This window comes from Macaca nemestrina, chromosome 4 (assembly GCF_043159975.1).
Source record: "Macaca nemestrina isolate mMacNem1 chromosome 4, mMacNem.hap1, whole genome shotgun sequence".
Lineage (NCBI taxonomy): Eukaryota > Metazoa > Chordata > Mammalia > Primates > Cercopithecidae > Macaca > Macaca nemestrina.
This window is the reverse complement of record NC_092128.1, coordinates 5,018,400-5,041,985: the sequence shown is the minus strand read 5'-3', so window position 1 is coordinate 5,041,985 and position 23,586 is coordinate 5,018,400. Positions and strand designations below refer to the sequence as shown.

General features: G+C 44.7%; 1 protein-coding gene across 5 annotated transcripts in view; it reads left to right on the top strand.

Moving 5' to 3' along the window:
* The window catches only part of LOC105474942 (dipeptidyl peptidase like 6), a 1,161,442-nt gene that overhangs the window by 563,466 nt on the left and 574,390 nt on the right, over window positions 1–23,586 (top strand). The window contains exon 1 of one of the 5 annotated variants that reach the window (XM_011729884.3): window positions 6,333–6,736. The exons of the other annotated variants lie outside the window; for them this stretch is intronic. Coding sequence (XP_011728186.1) covers window positions 6,680–6,736 — 57 coding nt within the window. The 5' untranslated portion in view covers window positions 6,333–6,679. Of the gene's footprint in view, window positions 1–6,332; window positions 6,737–23,586 lie in introns of those variants that run through there. 5 annotated transcript variants of the gene reach the window in all.

Here is a 23,586-nt window from a genome sequence, read left to right as displayed (position 1 = left end):
CATACCCTGCTGGGAGAGAAAGCCGTGGCCCCTGCAGCTCTCTTGGTTGATCCTACCAAGAGGAAGCTCTTCTTCTCGAAGCCTGGGGGAGGGACAGCCTTTGGGCCAAGTTAACTCTCCCAGCTATAATTTAAAGTGTGGACAAAATGGGCCCAGATATTCAGTCTTGCTTGTTAGGCCTGGTTCTGGTCTGTGTTCTCATCCGTGAGACCCTCGGCCTCCCTGCCCACACCAAATCGCCTTGGTTCTTCTTTCAGACATTCTTACTGAACGAGAAATAATTCCCCAGGGTTAGATTAGTGGGCACAAGAGGCGTGTTCTGCCAGCTGAGAACTGAATTTGGCTTCAGAGACTTCCTCCTCCCCAGGTGAGGTTTACCAGGCTGTAAGGCTCTCACAGGTGATTTGGGTCCATTTTTGGTGCACTTTCTTTCTCTTCCTAGATCCTTTCCTTTGTCTTCCCAGACCCTTCCCTCAAAGGGCTGCTGGCTTTTGGATTGCCCACGACTCCTTACCCCGGTGAGCACTGACCACGTAGACCCAGCAGCTTCCAGGAACCTCAGCATTTAAGTAATGGGCATGCAAGAGAAAACCAAAACCAAACCCAAACCCAAACAAGCCTCCGAGTGCAGCGAGAACGCCTCATTGGGAGATGGAGATTTCCAGTTGAAATGTCTGAGGTGACAGTGGGCACACAGTGGCCGATTGTTGGGAAGCTGGTCCTCAGGCCAGAAACCTCATCCACAGTTCCATCCCACCTTGATCTTGTTCAGTGTTTGTACGAGTTGAAGAAAAAGTATGGGTTTTTTGTTTGTTTGTTTGTTTGTTTTATTTCTTTCCAACTAGTTTCTTTGGATCCTGGCATGACTCCAGAAGAATCGTGCCCTGCTGCCCCACATTCATTTTTATTTTTGGGGAATTGTAAGTTAGAAGAAGTGACTTCTCTTGCAGATGGCAAAGACTTACAATCCAAAATCATCACAACTCACAATTTAAAGACATTCTGATCTCGATCTTCCTGCAGCAGGTCAGCCTGCTTTTTGTAGGGGTTTCGTCTGCACATAGTAGGTCCTGGGTCAACACTTGCTGATTAAACGATATTTGAAGCAAAGCGACTACAGCTGATTGCCTACTTAGGGCAAGGTGAGCGTCAATCAGAAGAGGGAGAAATTGCATCAGGCTGCAGAGGGATGCAGGCCTGCACGGCTACAGACAAACCTAATTAGCTGTGCCTCTGCCAGCAGCCCTACTTACACACATCCGGAGGGGAGAGAACGGCTAAGGCTAGATTGGCTTTCCCAGGTGAAAAAGCTTCTCCTTAGTTGCACCTGCATAGGACTGATTGCGCCTCAAATCCATTTGTCAGGCTGGTTGCAGGTGTCTGAGAGATTGCTAATAGAACTGGGCAAAAGTGCCCATGGGAGTGGGAGGTGAATAGCATGGCAAGACAAGTGGCTGCTGGAGTCCCCGGTTGGCAGGTGGGCCTGCCTCCATGCTCCCCATAGGCACCATGGGGTACCTGTGCCCAGCGAGCACAGAGAAGAGCTGTGTTGGCTGAGCCTCAGGCCCTGGTACAGTCTTTGCGAAGTGTGTTTATTGGCTGCCATGAGAGTACTTAGCTGCAAAATGGAAGTGCTTTTACTTGCAGACACAAGGAGCCTTCACTAGGGAAGCACTGAGATCAGCACTTCTTCCAAGATGGCCCTTGCAAGGTACTTGTGCTCCACCAAATTGGAACTCTTCCCAGACACAAAGGGAGGCACTGGCCCAGAGTCAAGGTCATAGCAAGACCCCTTGAGCTGGCTGTTTCTTAGCAGAAGCTGGAGTAGACAGACATGACTTGAGATGTCTTAAACTTCTTTGGAGAATCTGGGGCTGGATCTCCTGCCCAAGCACTTTGGAAGGATCTGAAGAGACACAGGATGTGTGTATGTGTGTGTGGGGTTGGGGCAAGGGTTTCCATCAAACCTCTGGATATGAATGCCAACTCTGCCATTTTCTGCTGACCATGAACTTGGAAGAGTTTCTTATCAGTTCAAGTCTCACTTCCCTCATAAGTGAAATGGGGATAGTAATCATTATTACGGGCTGTTGGGTCCTCCAAAAATCCATGTGTTGAAGTCTTAACACCCAGCGCTTCAGAATGTGATGATATTTGGAGATACGGTCTTTAAAGAGGTAAATCAAGTTAAAATGAGGTCCTATGGGTGGGCCCTAATTTAATATGACTGATGTCCCTATAAGAAGACAGATTAGGACACAGACACACACAGACGATGTTATATGGTGGTTTAGGGTCTAGACTGCCAAGGTTCCTGTTCTGCTGTGAGTTACTTGCTCTGAGTGACCTTGGGTTTTGTATTAATTTTTCTGAATATCAATTTCCTCACCTGTAAAATAGGGGAAATAACAGTCTGCCTCGTAGAGTTGCTGGAGGTGTGAGGTCAGATATTAGCCATCTAGCACTTACACTGCTGCAGGTAGCTTGGCCATTGTTATTGTTATTATGATTAAGGGCAGGTAAGCACGTCATGTCTGTCTTTGCTAAGTATGTCTGATGCCAAGTCAGTACTCACTGAGCACCTCTTCTGTGCAAGGCACTGGAAAGGAGTGAAGTCTGGCTCTTTTTCCCCCCTCTTGCCCCTACTAGATTCATCCTCACGTCTTCTCTGAATTGCTTTCACTGCAGTCTGTAGTTACTGAAAACTATAATACTTATAGATGCTGCTTTCTAGAAGTGAGCCTGTAAAGTCTTGTATTTTCTCTTGGTCTGCACAACTTTAGGGGGTAACACATCCTGTATTTGTCAGTTGTTAACCTTCTCTTTGACCACGGAGCTCTAAATGATGGCACTAATAATGCCCAGGTAGATTTAGTTTTGATCTCCAATGAGAGATAGGCCTTTCTGTATTTGCAGTAATAAGCAAACACTTTTAGCTTGAGAGGATAAACTTAAGTACAATGTTTGCTCTCTGGAGGCATACTGATTAATTTTGAAATATGAATAAAAGGCAGTCTATTTCATTGTGGTAAGAACACTTAATATGAGATCTGCCCTCTTTATTTTATTTGAGACGGAGTCTCGCTCTTTCACCCAGGCCGGAGTGCAGTGTCTCAGTCTCGGCTCACTGCAACCTCCACCTCCCAGGTTCAAGTGATTCTCCTGCCTCAGCCTCCCGAGTAGCTGGAACTACAGGAGCTTGCCACCACCACGCCCGGCTAATTTTTTGCATTTTTAGCAGAGACAGGGTTTCCCCATGTTATCCAGGATGGTCTCAATCTCCTGACCTCATGATCTACCCTCTTAATGAATTTTTAGTGTGCAAGTTATCTGTAGGTACAAGGTTGTACAGCAGATCTTTCAAGCTTATTCATCTCACATAATTGAGACTTTATGCCTTGTAATTAGCAACTCCCCACCTCCCCCTCCCAGCAGTCCCAGGCAACCACTACCCTGTTCCTTTTGCCTCCATGAGTCTGGCTACTTGTGATGCCTCATGGAAGTGGAACCACAAAGCATTTGTTCTTCTGTGCCTGGCTCATTTCTCTTGGCATCTTCCCTCCAGGTTCATTCATGCTGTCACCAATAGCAGGATATCTCGCTCTGTTGTTTTTAAAAACAGACAAAGTCAAGTATGTAAAAGGTGGGCAGCTGAGAACCTGGTACCAGAGTGTTCCAATCAAAGGTACTGAGTGGCACAACCTGGCCTGGTCCTCCACCAGTAATTCCTAAACTTCCCCACCTGGAGGCTCCTGATGACAGATGGGTGAATGACAGAGTAGATGAGTGAGCGAGGTGGGGAGCCCTGGTAGGGCCTGGCTGGTCAAAGTCCAAGCAATCTGATCCCAGCAGGACATTCCTTTGAAGGATCATGTATCACTTTACAAATACCCACAGACTTTGCACTCTATCCGTATTTGTTCAGGTGTAAAAAAATATTTTAAGCTCTTTACTGAGAAGTAAAATGGGACGCACCCACATGGATTCCCCAGCATGCACTGCTGAGCACCCCCGAGGTACCACTCCTCAGTTTAGGGTTTAGGTCAGGGGTCCTAGAATCAATGAAGGAGACCTGTCTTCCTCCTGTCTGCTGTCTTCACTCCTGGGTCAAGCCCACGGCCTCAGTGGGTGAGCGATGAATCCTTCCTAAGATGTGAACAGATGAGGGCTCAACATTTGACCCAGCCCTGGGGTTTTAGTTTTGTTTGTTTTGAAACGGAGTCTCGCCCTGTCACCCAAACTGGAGTGCAATGGCATGATCACAGCTCACTGCAACCTCTGCCTCCCGGGTTCAAGCGATTCTCCTGCCTCAGCCTCCCAAGTAGCTGGGATTACAGGCACCCGCCACCATTGGGGTTTTAGGTTTAAGAGGAGTCTCAGAAGGACAGGGTGATCTGAGGTCCTGAGCAACTCAGGGTGAAACTGCACAGGCCTACTTTAAGGCAGGGGCTGTGATTTTCCCTGTGACTCAGGTCCTCCAGGGGTCAACTGCATTTCAAGTGTGTGAGGGGAGAGTGACTGCTGGGAGAGGGCTACCCAGCCCTTCTTTGTGAACCCCTATTTACTCGGCTGCTGGGGCCTCCGTGACAGATTGGCTTGGTGACTTCACACCGCAGTGGCTCCCGGGGCCAGAGATGTGACCAAGGAGGGACCTTGCACTGAGGAACCTGTGACTGTAGGAAGACCCTCTGAGGCCGACTCTTGCTTGGCCTTGGCCCAGTCCCTCCTACCAACGCTGATAAGAACTTAGGTTTCTAGCATCCCAGTAGGCAGGGTCACAAAGACAAGCTGGGAATTGATACCACTGCTGTACCCACCCCTGGACCTCCCTGTCCCGGGCAGGAGTCTAAGCCAGTGCAACCAAGGCTGAGCACACCCATACCACACGGCAAGGGTTTCACACGGGGTTTTCATTTCTTTACCCCTGGGGCCGAATCATGCAAGCTACCAGCCATCCACCCAGACTTCTTAGAGTCTGTGCCAAATAAATACTCAGACCAGAATTAAGTTCAGGCCGTGGTAGAGGTGACCAGCCACTCTGCCATGATTTGGATTCAGCCATCAATTCCAAAGAAGCACACAGTGCCCGGCATTTTGCTGGCTGGTTTGTTTTTGTAAAATGACGGGGCGGGAAGCAGTGCTGGGCATTGGAAAGGGGCTGAACAAGGGGAAATCGTCAATACCTTTTAAATGGAAACAGGTCTATTTGGCATCTTTTCTGTAAGGAACTATATTGGGCGTCACAGAGGTGCAAAGACTAGAGCAATCAATTCAGGCCCTGGCCTGAAGGACTTTATTATTGAGAGTTCCCCGTATATATAAACGGCTAAACTCTCAGACCAGTGAATGCCTGTGACCAAGTGCCAATGGGTGAAAGTACAGGTTCCAGACCAGGAGTGGGAAATGCATCAACACAGAGCTTGGCCACACACTGGCCCGGAGTGCAGAAGAGCAGTGCCAGGCCTCTGGGCCCTGAGTTCTGAGCTTCTGGAGGGCCAGGAGATACTCCCACCTGCAAATGACTGGCTGATTGCACTTTCCTTAGAGTCTGCCACCTGCATTTCCACTCCACCCACTTAACTGTTCAGCTACAGGGAGCCAGGCAGGGGCAGCGGTACCTGGGTCAGGACAGGACAGCGGCCTCTGCCCTCAGGCAGGGAGTGCTAGACAGGCCATCTCGTGTCCTGCTTTGTCTCTTTCTCCTTGAGCTCAGGACACAGTCGGGGAGCCCTCATGTTTCTGTAAGGTCATCACACAGGCTGGGATTTTTTATTTCTCCCTGTCTTTCTTTTAACGGACAAACACCCTTGAGGTCCTGGTTGATTTTCTTAGGGAAATGTAGATTCTTTGATTCTAACGATGGAACATAAGTTTTCTGAATTTTAAGGAAAATAAAGGCCAAGATTTCAACAACCCGTGTTCCTGCCAAATCCACTGGGCAAACAGAAAAGCTGTGTGCCTCCGGTGCTCCCAGACCCCCTTCCTTCTCAAACACGCATCAGACACTTTGCACCAAGAAAAAACAAAGGGCATCCCTCCTGGGGCCACCCCTGCCCCCTGTCCAGGTATGTGCTGTCTGGCGCGCCCTGCGCGGGGACCGCAGGTTCAGACACCCGGGCGCGGCGCGGGGCCCTGATGGATGCTGTGACCCAGGCTGTGGCTACGGGCGCGGCGTCTCCTCGGCAGTCGCTGCCTCTGCGGCCCGCTCCCCAGCCCCAGCCCCAGCCCCAGCCCCAGCCCCAGCCCCAGCCCCAGCCCCAGCCCGGTGGAGCGGGGAGGGGGGGGCCTGGAGCATGCGCCGTGCGCACCGGGCCGGGAGGCGGGCGAGGAGGCAGCGCGCATCGCTCGGGTCCCCTTCCTGCACCCAGCCGCCACTTGCCGGTTGCTAAGCAGTTATCATTGTTTCTGTGGCGATTGCAGAGGCTGTTGCTAATTGGAGAAGCCCCGCTTAGCAGCGGCAGCTTCCTCCTTCGGATCCTCTCTCTGCTGTTTGCATTTAAAGAGCAAACTCGGCTTGTCTGCCCACCCTCCCTCCCCCACCCTCCCCAAAATAGCCTTGTGATTTCGGAAGTATGGACTAAAATCACACTCCTCCTCACCTTACCGCTTGGACTCTGGTGGCTCCCAACTCGCCGTCAGACCCCACCTGCCCCAGTGGTGGGAAGCGCCTGGACAGACCATGACCACAGCCAAGGAGCCAAGCGCTTCGGGGAAATCCGTGCAGCAGCAGGAACAGGTAATGCTGCTTTTGGGGGTCCGTGTGTGTGTGCGCGCGCGTGTGCATGCATGCATATGTGTGTGCATGAGAGAGACAGAGAGGGAGGATATGTATTTATTGAAGAATTTTGTATTTTCGATTGGTTTATCGCTGTAGCCCCCTGAGCCACTAAGCTGGGAGGAGACATAAAGTGCTGGGTGCTGCTGGAGTCTGCCGCTCTCCTCTCCCTGGCTTCTCTCTCTAAAGGGCGCCCTGGCTTGATGATTAAGGTACAGGCACAGGGAGCCTCTGTCAAGGTAAACTTGATGTGAAGCACCTCTGGACAAAGGCCTGTCTCTACAAAGCCGCCCGATCGAACGTGTTCCCCGGGAAGGTTCCCAGCTAGTACTTTGTAACTTGGGGGAAGAGGAGTGTAGCCAAAAAAAAAAAAATCAGCGTGTTCTGACCCTCCAACAGGACTTTGCTTTGGTTCTAAGACAAGTTAAAAGAAAATGAGCTATGTTGAAAAGACTTTTCTTTGGATACCTCGTGGCCCCTTCCTCCTGTTTCCCTCAAGAGCAAACTGTCCCTGCTAGAGAAGCCGAAGGATGGATGGTCGGGATGAAGGAGGACTCGGCCGAGAAGGTGCAGGTTTAGAGGGCTGGCCGCGGACAAGGAAGGCTGCATGGGTCCCACATGGCACAGGGCGGCCGCTCGCCTTGTCCTGAGAAGGCCATGGTCTGCAGAGGCTTGAGGGGTGAGGGAGGAAAGGTGAATCAGACAGCCGCTTCACCATGCGTGTAGACATCGTAATTCCCTTCTTAGAAGATCTTGAGGGTTCTTGTCTTTTAATCATTGCTCAGTTCACCTCAGGCAGATCATTAAAATACATCCTGGGAGACACCAATAGATTCACAAAGCAGTTTGCTCAAGCGCGGTAAATCAACAGCATAAGCTCACTTCTCCTATTTATTTTAGGGCTGCTGTTGGATCTCATTTGCTGGGATTAGGGCAAAGATAGGCGACCTCTTTAGAGTTCAGGAAGGTGAAGAGCCTCCTTGAGGACATTGTGTGATAGAATTCCACTCCAACTCTTCAGAGACATACATGAAGATGACTTTGGATTTGTATTTAGTGGGGTCATTTCTCAAAGCCCATTTATTGATAAAAGGGGGCCATTTTATTAGTACTATCATTATCATCATCTGAGGAACTTAAATGAAGTTTTGTTTCATCTGGGAAGAAGATTCTGTAAATATGGACATTAAAAATTTTTATATTCAGGCCGGGCGCGGTGGCTCAAGCCTGTAATCCCAGCACTTTGGGAGGCCGAGATGGGCGGATCACGAGGTCAGGAGATCGAGACCATCCTGGCTAACACGGTGAAACCCCGTCTCTACTAAGAAATACAAAAAATAGCCGGGCGAGGTGGCAGCGCCTGTAGTCCCAGCTACTCGGGAGGCTGAGGCAGGAGAATGGCGTGAACCCGGGAGGCGGAGCTTGCAGTGAGCCGAGATCGCGCCACTGCACTCCAGCCTGGGCTACAGAGCGAGACTCCGTCTCAAAAAAAAAAAAAAAAAAAAAAAAAAAAAAATTTTTATATTCAGTGTGACAGTGTGCGTAAGGGTTAATGCTCCGTATAGTTTGACAGGTTCAAAACAGACAAACCAAACCCTCCTCCTTTCAAAAATTCCACAGACTATTTGCTCAATAAAGAAATATTTCCACACTAAATTAGCATTCTGTAATTAACTGAGTTTCTTTTTATCACAGTTCTCCTCCCTCTTTAGTTATGAAATAAGTGTGTGCTGGGCTTTCAGGCTTGAACTAGGACTCAGGTAGCATCCCTGACCATGGGAGAGAAGAAATAATTCTGAAAGAGGGCATTGTTGTTCATAGGTCGACACCCAAGGATTGGGAGCAGAAGCCCGATCTGTGTTATGTAAAAGACATCCCTTGTTTCCTTGTTTCCTGTACAAATTTGCTCTTTTTTTGCCTGAGACCTCAGCATGCCAGGAGAGTGGGAGTCGTTATTTGGCTGTGGGTTTTGGAGGACCTATGAGCTCTTGGTTTGATTTTATACCTTTTTATCATTGGAAATCCCGTGTCCTTGAACCTGTTCAACTGGAGAAGGCTTAAACTGGTATAAAACTGAAGAGCAGAGGCAGCCATGGCTCTAGCGAGCAGGTGGGACACCCAGAAGAAGAAGCAGCTGTCCTCATCCCATGCAATTGGGAAGCTCCTTTTTCTCCCTCCTCAGAGGGGTGTCACCTGGACCCTGAAAAATGAACAGACCCCCCTCATGAAGTAAAATGAAGAGGGGAGCAGCAAGGATAAGATAAGCCAGATGGGACAGGGGGCAAAGACCCCACATTTCAAATGTATATACCTTGAGGAGACCTTACCTGGGGTCTTGAGAAACTGCTTAGAACATAAAGAGGTAAATAACCTCCTACAATAAAATCCCTGAAGACGGTCTCTTATTCCTGCATTATATATAATTTTGAAAGGCATTAAAACTATTCTGTGTGTTTAGACTGCAGAACTCTTAATGAGTTCTCCATTCTTTTTTATTTTATTGTATTTTATTTTCCTTGTTGCTAACGAAACTTTTGGGATACCTCTATTCCCAGGCTGGTGGGAATGTGTAGGGAGACCAGGAAAGATGAATATGTTTCTTTATTTTTTAATTTTTTTTTTTTTTGAGTGAGAAAGAGAGAGGATTGCTGCTTTGTGGTTTGGTTTTGAAGAAGGGGATCATTAAACTCTGCTAACTCAGTAACTGCCTCCAAATCACCAAGAGTTGATTCTAATGAGAAACTCAGTGGCACCTCACATCCTCATCTTGTGAGGCATTAACCAGAGAACTGGGATTGAATGGAGCCTGATGCCATCTCTGACATCCTCACAGCTGTTTGGTTACTGCAACAGACTACCCATTACTTCTTAGCAAGTGAGAAGAGAAAAGTGAGTTTCTTTACCAGCCTTGGTAGTTGGAAGCCAGACATGTGGGTGATGGGTGGAAATAAATTTTGTGTGCCGAGGATGGCCAGAAATTAGGAGAGAAATTAGGAAAAAAAGATTTTACTATTAGTTAGAGATTGTTGGGTTTTTTTTTCTACCTTAATTTGCTAAAAAAAAAAGTGCTAAAGATAGATAAATACGTAAAAAGAGTATTTTGGGATTTTGGGTTTGTTTTTTAAAGGATACTAAATAAAGAAGCCAGAGTAACAAGAAGAATTGTCTTCTAGGAGACCCTTTCTCTTTCTCTTTGGAGATGCTAAAGTTTATTTTTAAATGAAGTCTTGTGAACCCAGAGATATTTGGAAGCAATATATACTCTAATCTGAATGAACTGAGTTGGTCCTTTGGCTCTGAAGCCAGTCAGGTGATACTGAGACTCCTTGGTGAAAATGGCTTAGCATTGGCTGCACCTGACCTCTGCCCCTGCACAGAGGGAAACCTGGTGAGACCCAGAAAAAACACAGAGGCGAGTTTGGCTTAAATTTACCATATTCTCACAAGCAAACGAAACTCTTCCTTAGAAAACCAGATTAAGAGATTTTTTTCCCCTTAAAATAAATAAAAGTACACATTTATTTTAATACATACTATCTCCATTTCAAATGATTTAAAACTGAAAAGCAGCGATCAGTAAAGCTATTAAGAGAGGACACAAAAACTAATTCCCTCTGCTTGCAATGAGCCAGGACACATTTTTGCTCAAATATTGAGCAGGGATAAGTTTTTCCTAGCATATTCTGTGGATGTGGATGTGTGTGTGCATGCGCATGCACACACAAATACATGCACACACATGAACACACACAAGCACACCTCGTGTGTCACGAAATCAGAGTTGGAAAGGACCCCACAAATGCACCCGTTGGTCCTAGTTCATGCTCTTGTGCTCAGGAATCTCACAAATGTGTGAGATTATGTCCTTCCTCAAAAGATCTCCAGAAAAACCTCCTCTCACATGGAAATAGCCTATATTCCACTGGCTAACTTGGATCTTTGGTTATATGTTCAGTCACATCTTTAACTTCCTTAGACCTGAAAACCAGCTGTTCTCATCACACCTTGTATACGTGGCTGCTGGGTTTTGTTGCTTCTCAGTTTTCTGCAAGTTGCACAAATCCTAATAGATAACCCCCAATATATCTGTTCTTCTATTAAATTATGAGCCCCAGGACCCAGTATTAACTGATAAGTTAAATTATGTGTCTGAACATATGTAATAATAGCATTACAGAAGAACTTTTTGAAACGAATAGAATTTTGTAAACAACAGATTCCATAGAGTGGACATTAAAATGCATGTGAATTTTGAGAGTGGTTAGGTGGCCTCCCAGAAGGGCACATAGGTACTGTCCTGGTAAGAGGATTTCTGGTGTTCCTCTCCACTGCTCTCTGAATTTGATCTTGTTGCTTTTTGCAGTAGATACTGAAAGAGAGGATCTAACTTTGACCATTATGAGAGTTAAATTTTTTATGTAACCATATTAAGAGGAAAAGGCAATGTGAGACATCCATATTTAAGATAAATGTGGTAACAGGAAAAAAAGAAGTGAAAAGAAACACAGAAAAACAAGATTTAATATTAGGACGTGCACTATTGAGGAGTCCCAATAGGGTAGGTGGTCCTTTTGCAGTTCAAAAAGGTTGGTGGCCCTTTCACAGTTCACAGGGACATTGGAGGCAGCAGCCATGCTCATGTAAATTAAATTCCATCTGTGCGTGGTCTAAATGATCTAAGACTCTGCAGATAAAAAGAAAACTTGAAGGAACTGCTAAAGAATAGGAATACCAGATTCTTAGGATTGTGTAGAAATACATCTAGGACTCATGGACTTCCACAGCCAGGAGAAAGAAGGATGGAGTTTGGCTGCAAAATGGGCTGATGTGTGAAGGATTTGAGGGGAGAACTCAGAAGTCTTGGATATCCTAGAGAGAGCAGGTCCAGAAGCAGAGCTCCCTGCTGGGAGCACCAGACTAGGTCCTTGAGCTGATGGGGAGAAGCATGCAGTCTTCAGGGAAGGGAAACAGCTTAGCTGGTGCAGTGCTTGAGCTGATGGGAGAAGCATGGAGTCTTCGGGGAAGGGAAACCACTTAGCTGGTGCAGTGCTATACTCAGAGGAGGCCTTGTTTGTCACCGAAGAGAACAACATGATGAGGAAGCAAGCAAGCAACTAGCTTGGAGGCGGCATGAGCTGTGCTCTGAGAACCGACAGGTAGTTCACAATCTTTTGGGATCCATGTCACCAACCTACCAAAAGGTGCAAATCAGCAAGTGCCATTTAGCACATCAAATGAAAGCCCAGACAACTGAGAGCAAAGGCCGTACCTGGAGGTGGGCAAGGACAAATCATACCCAGATTGGCTTTTGGTGCAACCCAAACTCAAAACAATGGAAACTGTGTTTTTGTTTTGTTTTGTTTTGAAATGCTTTCTCTGTGCATTAAATGCATTTTGTTAGTTTATTCTGACATTCCATTAAACCAAATCCTGCCCCTCATTCTCGATACTGTGGTTACCAGGGCAGGTGTAGTCGAGACCTTCAAATGCTCCATGGAGAACACGTGAGGGCTGGAGGGTGCTTTTCATTAACCTACACCAAAACATCTTAGCTCCGGTGTGCACGTGGAAAGTATTAAGATGCTAATCACTTAGGGCAATGAACAGTCACCATCTCTGCCTCATCGAGAATTGTAGCATTATTATCTTTTATGGAGATGAGCTGTGCCTGTGTTGGGCACTCACTGATCTGGTTTTGCAGTGGGCATCGTGCACCCTCTGTCATTGAGAAAGAGAGGGCAGAGCGAGTCTGTGAATCCAGAGTTCTAACAACTGGGAAGAGTATATAATTTGGGGAGAAAGTGATTCTCTATAAGCTCTGAGAGGTCAATGGTTGACGTCCTTGCTTGTAAAAGATCAGGCAGGTGGGGGGTGTATCATCTTGTTTCAGACACTGTTTGGAAAAACAAAATAAACTAAAGTGGTTTTATTTGAAGATGTAGGCTTGGTTACCCCATAGCCTTAAATCATGGAAGTAGGTAACCATGTCAACTTGCATGGGGGGCCGGGTGCGGAGGCTCATGCCTGCAATCTTTAGGAGGCCGAGGAGAGAGGATTGTTTGAGCTTAGGAGTTTGAGACCAGCCTGGGCAACATGGCAAAGCCCCATGTCTAGAAAAAAATAGAAAAATTATCCAGGCGTGGTGGTGGTGCATGTCTGTTTCCCCAGCTACACAGGAGGCTAAGGTAGGAGGATCACTTGAGCCCAGGGAGGTCAAGGTTGCAGTGAGCCGTGATCGCACCACTGAACTCCAGCCTAGGCAATGGAGTGATACCCTGTCTTAAAAAAAAAAAAGAAAAAAGAAAAAAGAAAATCTGGGTGGGATGTAAATCGCAATCCTGTTTGTTGGTGCAATTCTGCATGTGGCCGATACCCTAAAGTCCTTCCTGACTTTGATAGCATGTGTTTCTTGAAGTGGGGAGTGTAGAGGTCTCAACACACACAGCCCAGGTAGAGTGATCAGATCCAGAAAGTTTATTCTCTGTCCTACTCCCATGCCCCATTTGTTGTTGACCTTTCAGGACTCTTTACTGCCACATCCCAGGTAGGCCTTTAATCTCCACTGGTACCCATGGTTTAGCACCATTTTCTCATACTTGACTCTTTCTATCAAAACTGCCCCGTGCGCTGTTCCACCTGGGCCTTGCTAAATGACTGAGACAAATCCAATCACTAAACAAAAAGTGTAAGGTGGGTGTCATGCATTACGTTCCTGAGAGCGTTTGCAATTTCAACAGTAGCTATTGGTGATAAAACCCAATGCAATTATTAATGGTGGAAATTTCAGGAACAAAGTTGTGGTAAGACTTGATGGAAGAAAAAAATATTTAGTCACATCTTTAAGGAATAATGAAGGTGAGGTCACAGCGGGGACAGTCTTGGCACCCTTTAAATCACTGACAGGCTATGCACGTCCTGGGGGTATCTGCTCATTCTGTGTTCACGTTAGAGTTGGTCTTGTAGCAGGCGAGTACCAAATTACAGATCCTGTTGCTGCTTTCTGCTCTCAAATCCTGGAGGATTTCATAGTAATAGTGTTGAAATGTGCAGCGATTCCTTCTTAGGAAACACTGCCATAATACGCACAGGCATGGAGTCAGTGCTCTGGGTCCCCTTTGATCCCGGTGACTGGGATCCTGAATGGATCCTGGTGGCTGGGATCCTGGTGGCTGGGATCCACCAATGGCTTTACAAAGCACGTTGCTGATATGATAAAATCTTGCTCCTCAAATTTGTAGTGACAATTTATAGATTATTCCTTTACTAGTACCTGATCATTTTTTTAAGAGATTTAACTTCCCCTGCCAGAATTCAAGAAAAACTGCTTTCCCCAGAGTGAAACTGCACGAGACTCAAGCATCATCTCAAGCTGCTAAGTTATTAATTTGGAACACAGGCTTTTAAAAAATATCTGTATGTGCGCACATGTGTGTGTGGGTGTGGAGGGGGATGGGAGACAAGCCAAATCTGCTGATTAAAATGGGAACACTGTGGTGATGGTGAGGCTCTCTCAAAACACTTTGAAAGGTCGAAGTCCGTCTTCTGGACATGCTCATAAGATTTCTCTTGGAGATAATGGTAACTCATTCTCTTAAAGGATTGGTTCAACCCCTTGAATAGGCTACCCAAAGCAAGATGTAACATCGCAACCAAATATATTCAAAGCATATTCCATGTTTTGTCTTTTGGAAATAATATGCGACAGAGGTGGTCTTGAATAGTAGTGATGCATGTTTTCAAGTTAATGAAAATAATGTATTTCTTTATTCTCTAGCAGTGATTCTTGAAATTCTTCATTCTTCTTAGAATATTTGAAGTTGTTGTAACATTCACTCTGGGAATTCCAAAATTATGACACTAAGTATGTATCTCAAATCAGGCCTCTGAGTGGGAGAGGGAAGGAAATATATTTTTAATTTTAATAGTCTGCCTAATACCCCATCCACTTATCAGACAGATGTTGGATCCAAGGAAGATTTTTATTTTGATAAATAGTTACGGGAGAGCCAAGGTAGGGGGAAAGGAGAGCTGGATGGGAACAGCTCAAGGTCAGGAGAGAGCAGAAGAGTCCCCAGCCAGGGTGCCTGGACCCAAGGGGCAGCCAGGGGTCTGCTGGAGAAAGGTGGAATGTGGCTGCAGGGACACACAGAGATGACTTGGGAAAACAGAAACAGGAACTGTGATATGAAAGTGTTTTGAAAGCATACAATGGAAAACAGCAGTGGGCTCGTAAAGTTCTAGAAGGGAGGGAGGAAGTCTGAACTTGGCACGAGAGGCTCCTGCTTAAGAGAACAGGTGTTTGTGAAATAGGTAAAACCAGAGGAGTGACTTGGACAGCAAGATTTCATTTTGTGAATGTGATTATTTAATGTAGGCGTGTTCTGATAGGTGAAAAAAGGGACTAGAAACTTCTGGCTTTCAAAGAGCAAAAAGAGTTTGTTATTTCACAAATAAATTCAAGTTTACCTCAAAGCAACAAGATGTTTTAAGACATGGGGTGTGTGTGTATATATATATACACACACATATATATATACACACACATGCATATATATATAATACACACACATATATATATTACATATATTATATATATTATATATATTATATATATTATATATATATATGTAGTACTTCTTGGAGTAGCTTGAGAAATAAATAGGAAGACTCAAGATAATTATTAATACACTTTCTGGCTCTGATTTTGATGAGCCGGCTATTTTGATGTTCATTTTGATGCAGTCCGCCATGTCTCGAACACCAGGTCATATGGTACATATGACTTGGTTAAAGAAGAGATTAACCAATAAGAGAACTTTGGCAGGTAAGAACTATTTTGCCATTAAAAACCATGAAGCTGTAATGTCGCCAAAGCTCCCTTAATGCATTTTATTAATTCTTTCTGCTCATTACTAGGCTTGGGGTGATGAAGACTTGACCCTTGCCTTGCCAATAGCCAACTTATGGGGGAGTTGGGAGAATTGCTGTGCTTCGGCATAGATGCCCCTGACTTCTGATCCGAGCTCTTCCACCTACTAGCTGAGGGATATTGGACAGTTCTGGGCTGATTCTGTATCTATGAAATGGGGATCATTCCTGTCACACTGTTGCTGTGAAAAACAACATATAGGAACACAGAAAGCTGTTCTTGGCATGGAAATTTCAAACTATTGTTCAGTGAACACTTACTGTGTATGCTGACATACCAATGCTACTTGAATCTTCTTATTTTCAGCATCTGGTCAGAGCTTGTGTTCCATTTTTAAGATGGTTTGTTCTACAAAATCATAGAATGTCTGACTTTTAAAGCATCTTATAGCCTCTCTTGCCCAGTGATGTTTGGACTTGGTTTTAGTAGCGTAAACCCCTTTTCCAAAGGAAGCAAGCCAAGACTGGCATGTGAAGGTGGTGAACATGCTGGCCTAGTGCCCCTGAGACATGTCAGCAGAGCCCCAGAGCATGGGGAACCCAGCTCACAAACCACACATCTAATTTGCACAGGAGAAAAATCAAGCTCAGAGAGGTTGAGTACATTACAAAAATCATACAGCTGGCAAGCTGCAAATTGAGAACACAACCCCCCTCCTTTTTTTCCTCCAAGTCAAGCAATCCTGAGTGAAACATGGGAAATATGATATGCCAAGAAGATTAACACAAAAACTGTTAACTGGAAACTGCAAAGGAAATAAAGGAATTAGATAGTATGAATGGGTTAACAAATTCTCGCCTGGAGGTCAGTTAAGAAAACGTTTGTGTACTCCAGGTAAATCAAACCTACTGCAGTTTTCCCTTTTCACATCTCATGGACAAACATAGCCAATTCTTCTTTTTATTGCACCAGGGCTGGGTGCGTGAGGTTGTTCATAGCAATCTGTCATATTTGAGTAATTCATTATTTAATGAGTTGCTTTTGAAACAAGGAAAATAATGAGGATGTTACCATTGTTTATCTCCCCAATTTTTAAAAGTGAACAACAGTTAATAAATTATGCATGCTTTGGAGTATGCGGTAGTTAATTTTCAATCTCATCTTACAGCTGAATAACCTCAAAGGTAGTAGTTATACAACAGGTGTGGGAATATGCGAGTGTGAGGGAGAGGAATCCCAGGACATCACCTGTACACATTGGGGGTTTGGCCCAGCAGGGCTTCAGATGTTGAAACATCTGGAACTTTCATTTGCTCACAAGCTTAAAATGAACCAAAAGTATGTTGCTTATTAGCAGTTTTGAGGATCTGATGAAAGCCATAGGCCTGCTTGCCAGAAAAATCTCCACAGTTTTTTGATTTCCTAAGGTTCACATTCCCTTCATTTCTGTCTGTGGACTCCAGGTTGAGTGTCTCTGTTGTCACTGTAGTCCCCAGCAAGTTAGCACAGTCTTAAGACACATCAGTCGGAATGTACTCCGTGCTCAAAGCTTACATAGATATTGACCAGCAGCCATAACCTCTAGGGGCTGTGCTAGGGAGGCACAGCACATAGAAGAGGCTAGAGTGGGCCGGTGAGAGTGGTCAGGGAGCAATAGGTAGGAGATCCCGTAAGTGGTAGGTAATTGACCTGTGATCAATGTCGGGTGATTAAAGGCTAAAGGAATACGGTTCTGTCCTCAACCACATGGTGGCCTCAGCCTGGGATGCATGACTGTGTTCTTCCTCCATACGGGGCAGTTTGACTAAGAACCCCAAGTACTGAAGACCTCAAGACTTTAATGTGGTACTTCCTATACCTTCCCTTGACACACATATATAAACTTCTGAAGGACACAAAACATGCCATATTACTTGTATCTCTGACACCAAGCACAATGGTGACCCACTTATATGTGTGCTGAATGAATCAGTGAGTGAATGAATTGTGTCCTCCTCTCTAAACCTCCTCTGTCGAGTTATCCACAAAGTTGAAGGTCTGTGGTTTTACTGTTTATTCATCAAATGAACCATTGAACAAAGGAATCAAATTTTCAGAGCCCTGTAGAGACATCAAATCTTCCTCTGAATTGCTAACTCACCTTGCTTTCCCTGTTGTTTAAAGTGTGCCACTCTTCCTTTCCCAACACTCTACCCTCACCTTTCCTACCCAGAAACATTTCTCTACCACAGAAGCATCAGCTGTTCACCCCAGCCACCAGTCATGCATCAACATTCAGTCTTGCTGTGAGTCATCTCTGTAAGATAAGTGAATATTCTCTCATTTACCAACTGTATAGATAAACAAGAGAACCATCAGAAATCAAAGAACTGTTGAAAAATGGGCATTGTACATCACCAAAGCCCTTTTTTGTTGTTGAAACAGAAGCTTCAAGTCTTCTCCATACACTGAAATGAGTTGTTGAAGTGGAAAGATAAGTTCTAATTGAACTACCTTCTCTGATGCAGAGAAAAAGCTGATTTGAACATTTAGGTTGATCCTCTATTTCTCAGGTTGGAGAAGTGCTTTGAGGGAATAAAGATGGGGGATGAAGATCGGAGGAATGCAAAGTTCTGGAATGTTTGCCTCAGTTGCCCTCTACTGGGTCTGGCTTGGGGAAGTTTGTAGAACTTTTTAATGAGTCAATGTAGGTTCAGGAGAGATTTCAGGTGCGGGTGACAGGGTGAAATGCTTTCTTACAAAGAAATGAATTAGTTAGTGAAACTGTAGCTTGTACAGTTTGGGAGAATGGGGGCAATGGGGAGATTGTCGTACAGGAGAAGGGGCACCAGCCTGGGATTCAGACAGGTCTGAGTTTAAATTCCAGCTCTAGCACTTGCTAGGTAGCCAGCGTTGGACAAGTTGGGTAACCTCAGTTTCCACACTGAGCAAGTGCTTGACTAATAACAGCTGCGACTGTTACTAGTATGGTAATTACAGTATCCCAAGGTATAAAGAAGCAGAAGCATGATTATATCAGTTGGGTCAAAGTTTTGGCTGTCTTCCTGCCCCCCATCAATCTGGCTACAGGAGAGACTTTGCTAAACGGACACAGATTTACTTCCTATGAAGTGGGTTTGCTGCACTGAATAAAGTAGTTTACTTTTCCTTCACTACTGCTGTGCTTGAAATTGGACAGAAAATAAGATACTGTTGTAGCACTTAGTCTGCAGTTTTTGACTTTATTAAATTCACTTAGACATGTGGCTGAACCATTATGCTAAGGTACCTGAAACTCTGTTGTGGTGTATTCATTGTCAAAAATGTGTTTGTGACATAGATACTTCTTTTACTTTGTTCTATAGTGATACTGTTGTGAACCTGAAGTTGTCAAGCAGCTAATGTATACAATTGCATGTAAAATAGACCGTATTTTGTACTTATGGATTATGGATTATGGACATAGTGTCTACTGTTTGGAGATGATTCTCATAGTGATACTTGGTTTTAGATTACTGAACGTAGATTCTGAAGAATTATGGCCCCAGTAATGAATGGATGTGTAATTAAAATTTTTATCATTTTTTATTCTGTAATATCTCTGTTGAAAATTTCAGATTTATATAATTGTTTTGGCTTGGCTTGAAACACAAATTATACTTAAAGTAACAGACAGTAATTGAGAAAATTATACTTAAAGGAACAGACAGTAATTGAATCTAATAAAAATACCAAAGAAGATCAGGATTGCTGTGAGTGGAGTCTGGCTTGTATATTTTGTGAACCTCATGGCTTGAATGACATATTCTCAACAAATGCATGCCAAGTAAAGGAAATACTAACTTTATGTTTTTGATTCAAATCTTCATTTCATGAAACTCTGAATAACTTTTAATAATATGGTAGTTTATGTGTTGATCCAGTGTTTTAAATTTTAACAATATACAGAGAATTCCTAATAACACTGGAAATTTGGAAATTTTCAAAAAATAAAATTTTGTGTAGGCTTTGCCCTGTGCGGGAATCCTCATTTCTGGTCTCAAATCACCTAGCATTGGGCATTAAAAATATTCACAGAGATTATGTATTAATTATATAGTTGTACTTAGAAATGTATATGAGAATTGTTCATGACCTAAGACTCAATATTCGTCTCTCTCTTTCTCGCTCTTTATATACTTAGGAATGCCAATTACTTTCTCACATTATCCTGTGAAGAGGTATAATCAATTTAAAGATAATGAGAGTGACCTGGGGAAAAAATTATTAAGCCACAAATCAATTACACCCTTATCAGCCACACGCTCACTTGCACTCCCCACCTCTCTTCCAGCCTCCAAACACCAAGACCAAAAGGTTGGAATCACTTCATGGAAGGTCCCTTGAAAGCGATCTGTACACTGACAAAAGTTCTTGAAAACATAAATCCCTTGGCTGATACTTGCTGAGCCAGTTAAAGATACCCCAGTTCACACCTATTGCAACAGAACCAGAAATCACTGAAAGAGGCTAAGTTGTACCTGTAAGTTTGGAATGGAGAGCTGGGTTTCTGTCCTTTGTTATTCAGGATGTATTTCTTTCTTTCTTTCTTTCTTGGGTTCAGTATGTGAAGTGTAGTAACAGTGTGATAGCATGTGTGTCCCCGCCCCACTCCCCATGCCCCCAAACCATGGCATGAGCTTATATGTTAGAGAAAAAAGAAACAGCTTTGGAGAGCCTGGCCATTTGAGAGCCATGCTGTCTGGTAGCTTCTGTGTTGGCAGTGAGGATGATTGATGTGGGTGATGGGCTCATGCACAGGCATGTGTGTTCTTCATCCAGCCTACCCTCCTCTGCAGTTCTGGTTTAGAGTGTGTTGATTTGGGGCTCTGTGATGATCTTTACGTGGCCCCCAGGGCCAGCAGGACGAGGTGTCTGCCATGTCGGGAGAGAGAATGAAGTCTGAACACCACGGAATGCCTGTGTGCACTCTCTCTGAGCTTGTCCTCATGAACTTCTCCAACAGTCTTACTGATTTATTTACAACAAAAATTATACCTAATGATTATTTCATGTAAAAACACAAATACCATCTTATTGTTAGGATTGTAATAAAACACTTTTTTGTCTTCAAATTGTTTTGCTCTAACACAGACGAGATTTTTATTTTTAAAGACAAGGTTAAAACTCTTTTTCTCTGCATAATTTTAACATCTAGAATAGAGTAACAATCCTGCTTCATATTTGTATAACGCTTAGCACCAGTACTAACAAAAATGCAACATGAGACTGGGCATGGTGACTCATGCCTGTAATCCCAGCACTTTGGGAAGCTGAGGCGGGTGGATTACCTGAGGTCAGGAGTTCAAGACCAGCCTGGTCAACATGGTGAAACCTCATCTGTACTAAAAATACAAAAAGTTACCTGGGCGTGATGGTGGGTGCCTGTAATCCCAGATACTCAGGAGGCTGATGTGGGAGAATCGCTTGAACCTAGGAGACAGAGGTTGCAGTGAGCCGAGATCAGACCACTGCACTCCAGCCTGGGCAATAGGAGTGAGACTTTGTCTCAAAAAATATGCCACATGCTGGGCGCGGTGGCTCATGCCTATAATCCTGCACTTTGGGATGCCGAGGTGGGCAGATCACGAGGTCAGGAGATTGAGACCATCCTGGCCAACACGGCGAAACCCCGTCTCTACTAAAAGTACAAAAATTAGCCAGGTGTGGTGGTGAGTGCCTGCAGTCCCAGCTACTTGGGAAGCTGAGGCAGGAGAATTGCTTGAACCCAGGAGGTGGAGGTTGCAGTGAGCCGAAATCACACCACTGCACTCCAGCCTGGTCGACACAGCGAGACTCTGTCTCAAATATGTATATAAATATATATATATTTATATATGTGTAAATATATATATGCAACATGAACTATTATGTAATTTAAAAATTTTACTAGCCATCTTAAAAAATTAAGAAGAAACAGATGGAAATGATTTTACCATGTATATTATTTAATCTAATATATCAAAAATCTATTATTCCAACATGCAAGCAACATAAAAATTGTTAATTAAACATTTTATGTTAGTTTTTTCCACTCCAAGTCTTTGGAATGGCATGTGTGCTTTACACGGGTGGTGCCTCTCACTTCAGGCTGGCCCCGTGTCCATGTGGTTTCCATAAGGGACTCTGGTGTCCAGAAGTTCCCATGGCCACTCCATTCTGTACTTGGTTTTCATAAAAACTATCTCATACCTTCTAACGTCCTCAGTTTTACAGGAAAATGAGAATCATCTCCAGACAGTAGAAACTGTACCCATATCCATAATCCATAATCCATATGATGAAGAGAAAAAATAGCCAATTGTACTTCTTTTTTTTTTTTTTTTGAGACAGTTTTCCTCTGTCACCCAGGTCAGAGTGCAGTGGTGCGATCGCAGCTCCCTGCAACACCCGCCTCCAAGGTTTAAGTGATTCTCCTGCCTCAGCCTCCCTAGTAGCTGGGACCACAGGCATGTGCCACCATGGCCAGCTAATGTTTTGTACTTTTAGTAGAGACAGGATTTCACCACATTGGCCAGGCTGGTCTCGAACTCCTGGCCTCATGGCCTCAGGTGATCCACCCGCCTGGACCTCCTAAAGTGCTGGGATTACAGGCATGAGCCACTGTGCCAGGCCCCAATTGTACTTCTGTTTGAACTTATATTGGCAAATGTAGTAATTTTCTAGAGTTTTAGAAAAGGTAGTGTTTATTATTATAAATATTTGCTGACAACTTTCTGAGCAAAGGGTAGTATTTATTCTACATAAATATGTACTGAGCATCTGCTAGTTATTTAGCAGACTTCTAGGCACAAAGGATCCAATGGAAAAAATAAGAATATTCATATTTAACAGCTTCTGTTGTGCTCTAGGCATTCATTATTGTCTGCATTGATAGAATTCACACTTGCAGCTTTCACGAAAGAAAATGTTCCACAGTTTGGGCAACATGGCAAAAATCCATCTCTAAAAAAAAAAATACCAAAATTAGCAGGAGGTGCATGCCTGTAGTCCCAGCTACTCGAGAGGCTGAGGTGGGAGGATCGCTTAAGCCCAAAAGATCGAGACTGCAGTGAGCTGTGATTGAGCCACTGTGCTCTAGCCTAGGTGACAGAGTGAGACCCTGTCTTAAAAAACAAAAAAAAAAAAAAAGAAAGAAAGAAAAGAAAAAATGGCATAATTTTACAAAACCTGCTCTCCTTGTACCCCTCTCTACCCTCCTTAAAATGAACACTGGGTCTTGGGTGCGGGGGGCCCACAGCTGGAGTTGAAGAGGAAGTTAGGAGAGGGCTAGGAGCCATCATGGAGATTTTCCCCCTGGTTACTTCACTGTTGCTTGTTGGGGATCAGTGAGGATTAGAAATTGGAGATGGTAGCCAGGCGCGGTGGCTCACGCCTGTAATCCCAGCACCTTTGGGAGGCCGAGGCGGGCGGATCACAAGGTCAGGAGTTCAAGACCAGCCTGGCCAATATGGTGAAACCCCATCTCTACTAAAAATACAAAAAAATTAGCCGGGCGTGGTGGCACACGCCTGTAATCCCAGCTGCGTGGGAGGCTGAGGCGGGAGAATCGCTTGAACCCAGGAGGCAGAGGTTGTAGTGAGCTGAGATTGCACCACTGCATTCCAGCCTGGGTGACAGAGCAAGACTCTGTCAAAAAAAAAAAAAAAAAAAAAAGGAAGAAATTACAGAGGAGCTTCTCCTCCCCACAGACAGTGGCCTTGGACTCTTGTCTGAGGCAAAAGTGAGATTTAGGGAAAGATACTGTAGTAGCTGACACAGAATTGCAAAGGGCTGAAAACCCACGCCTGGAAAGGGTGGCAGCTGCTCCCCTCCTGTGGGCACTCTATTGCCCTCATATAGAGAAGGCTTCTCCCAGCACTTTCCACCACCGCTCCCCCAACCCCCAACCCCCAACCCCCAGCTTAGTTCTCTGGAAGAGCAG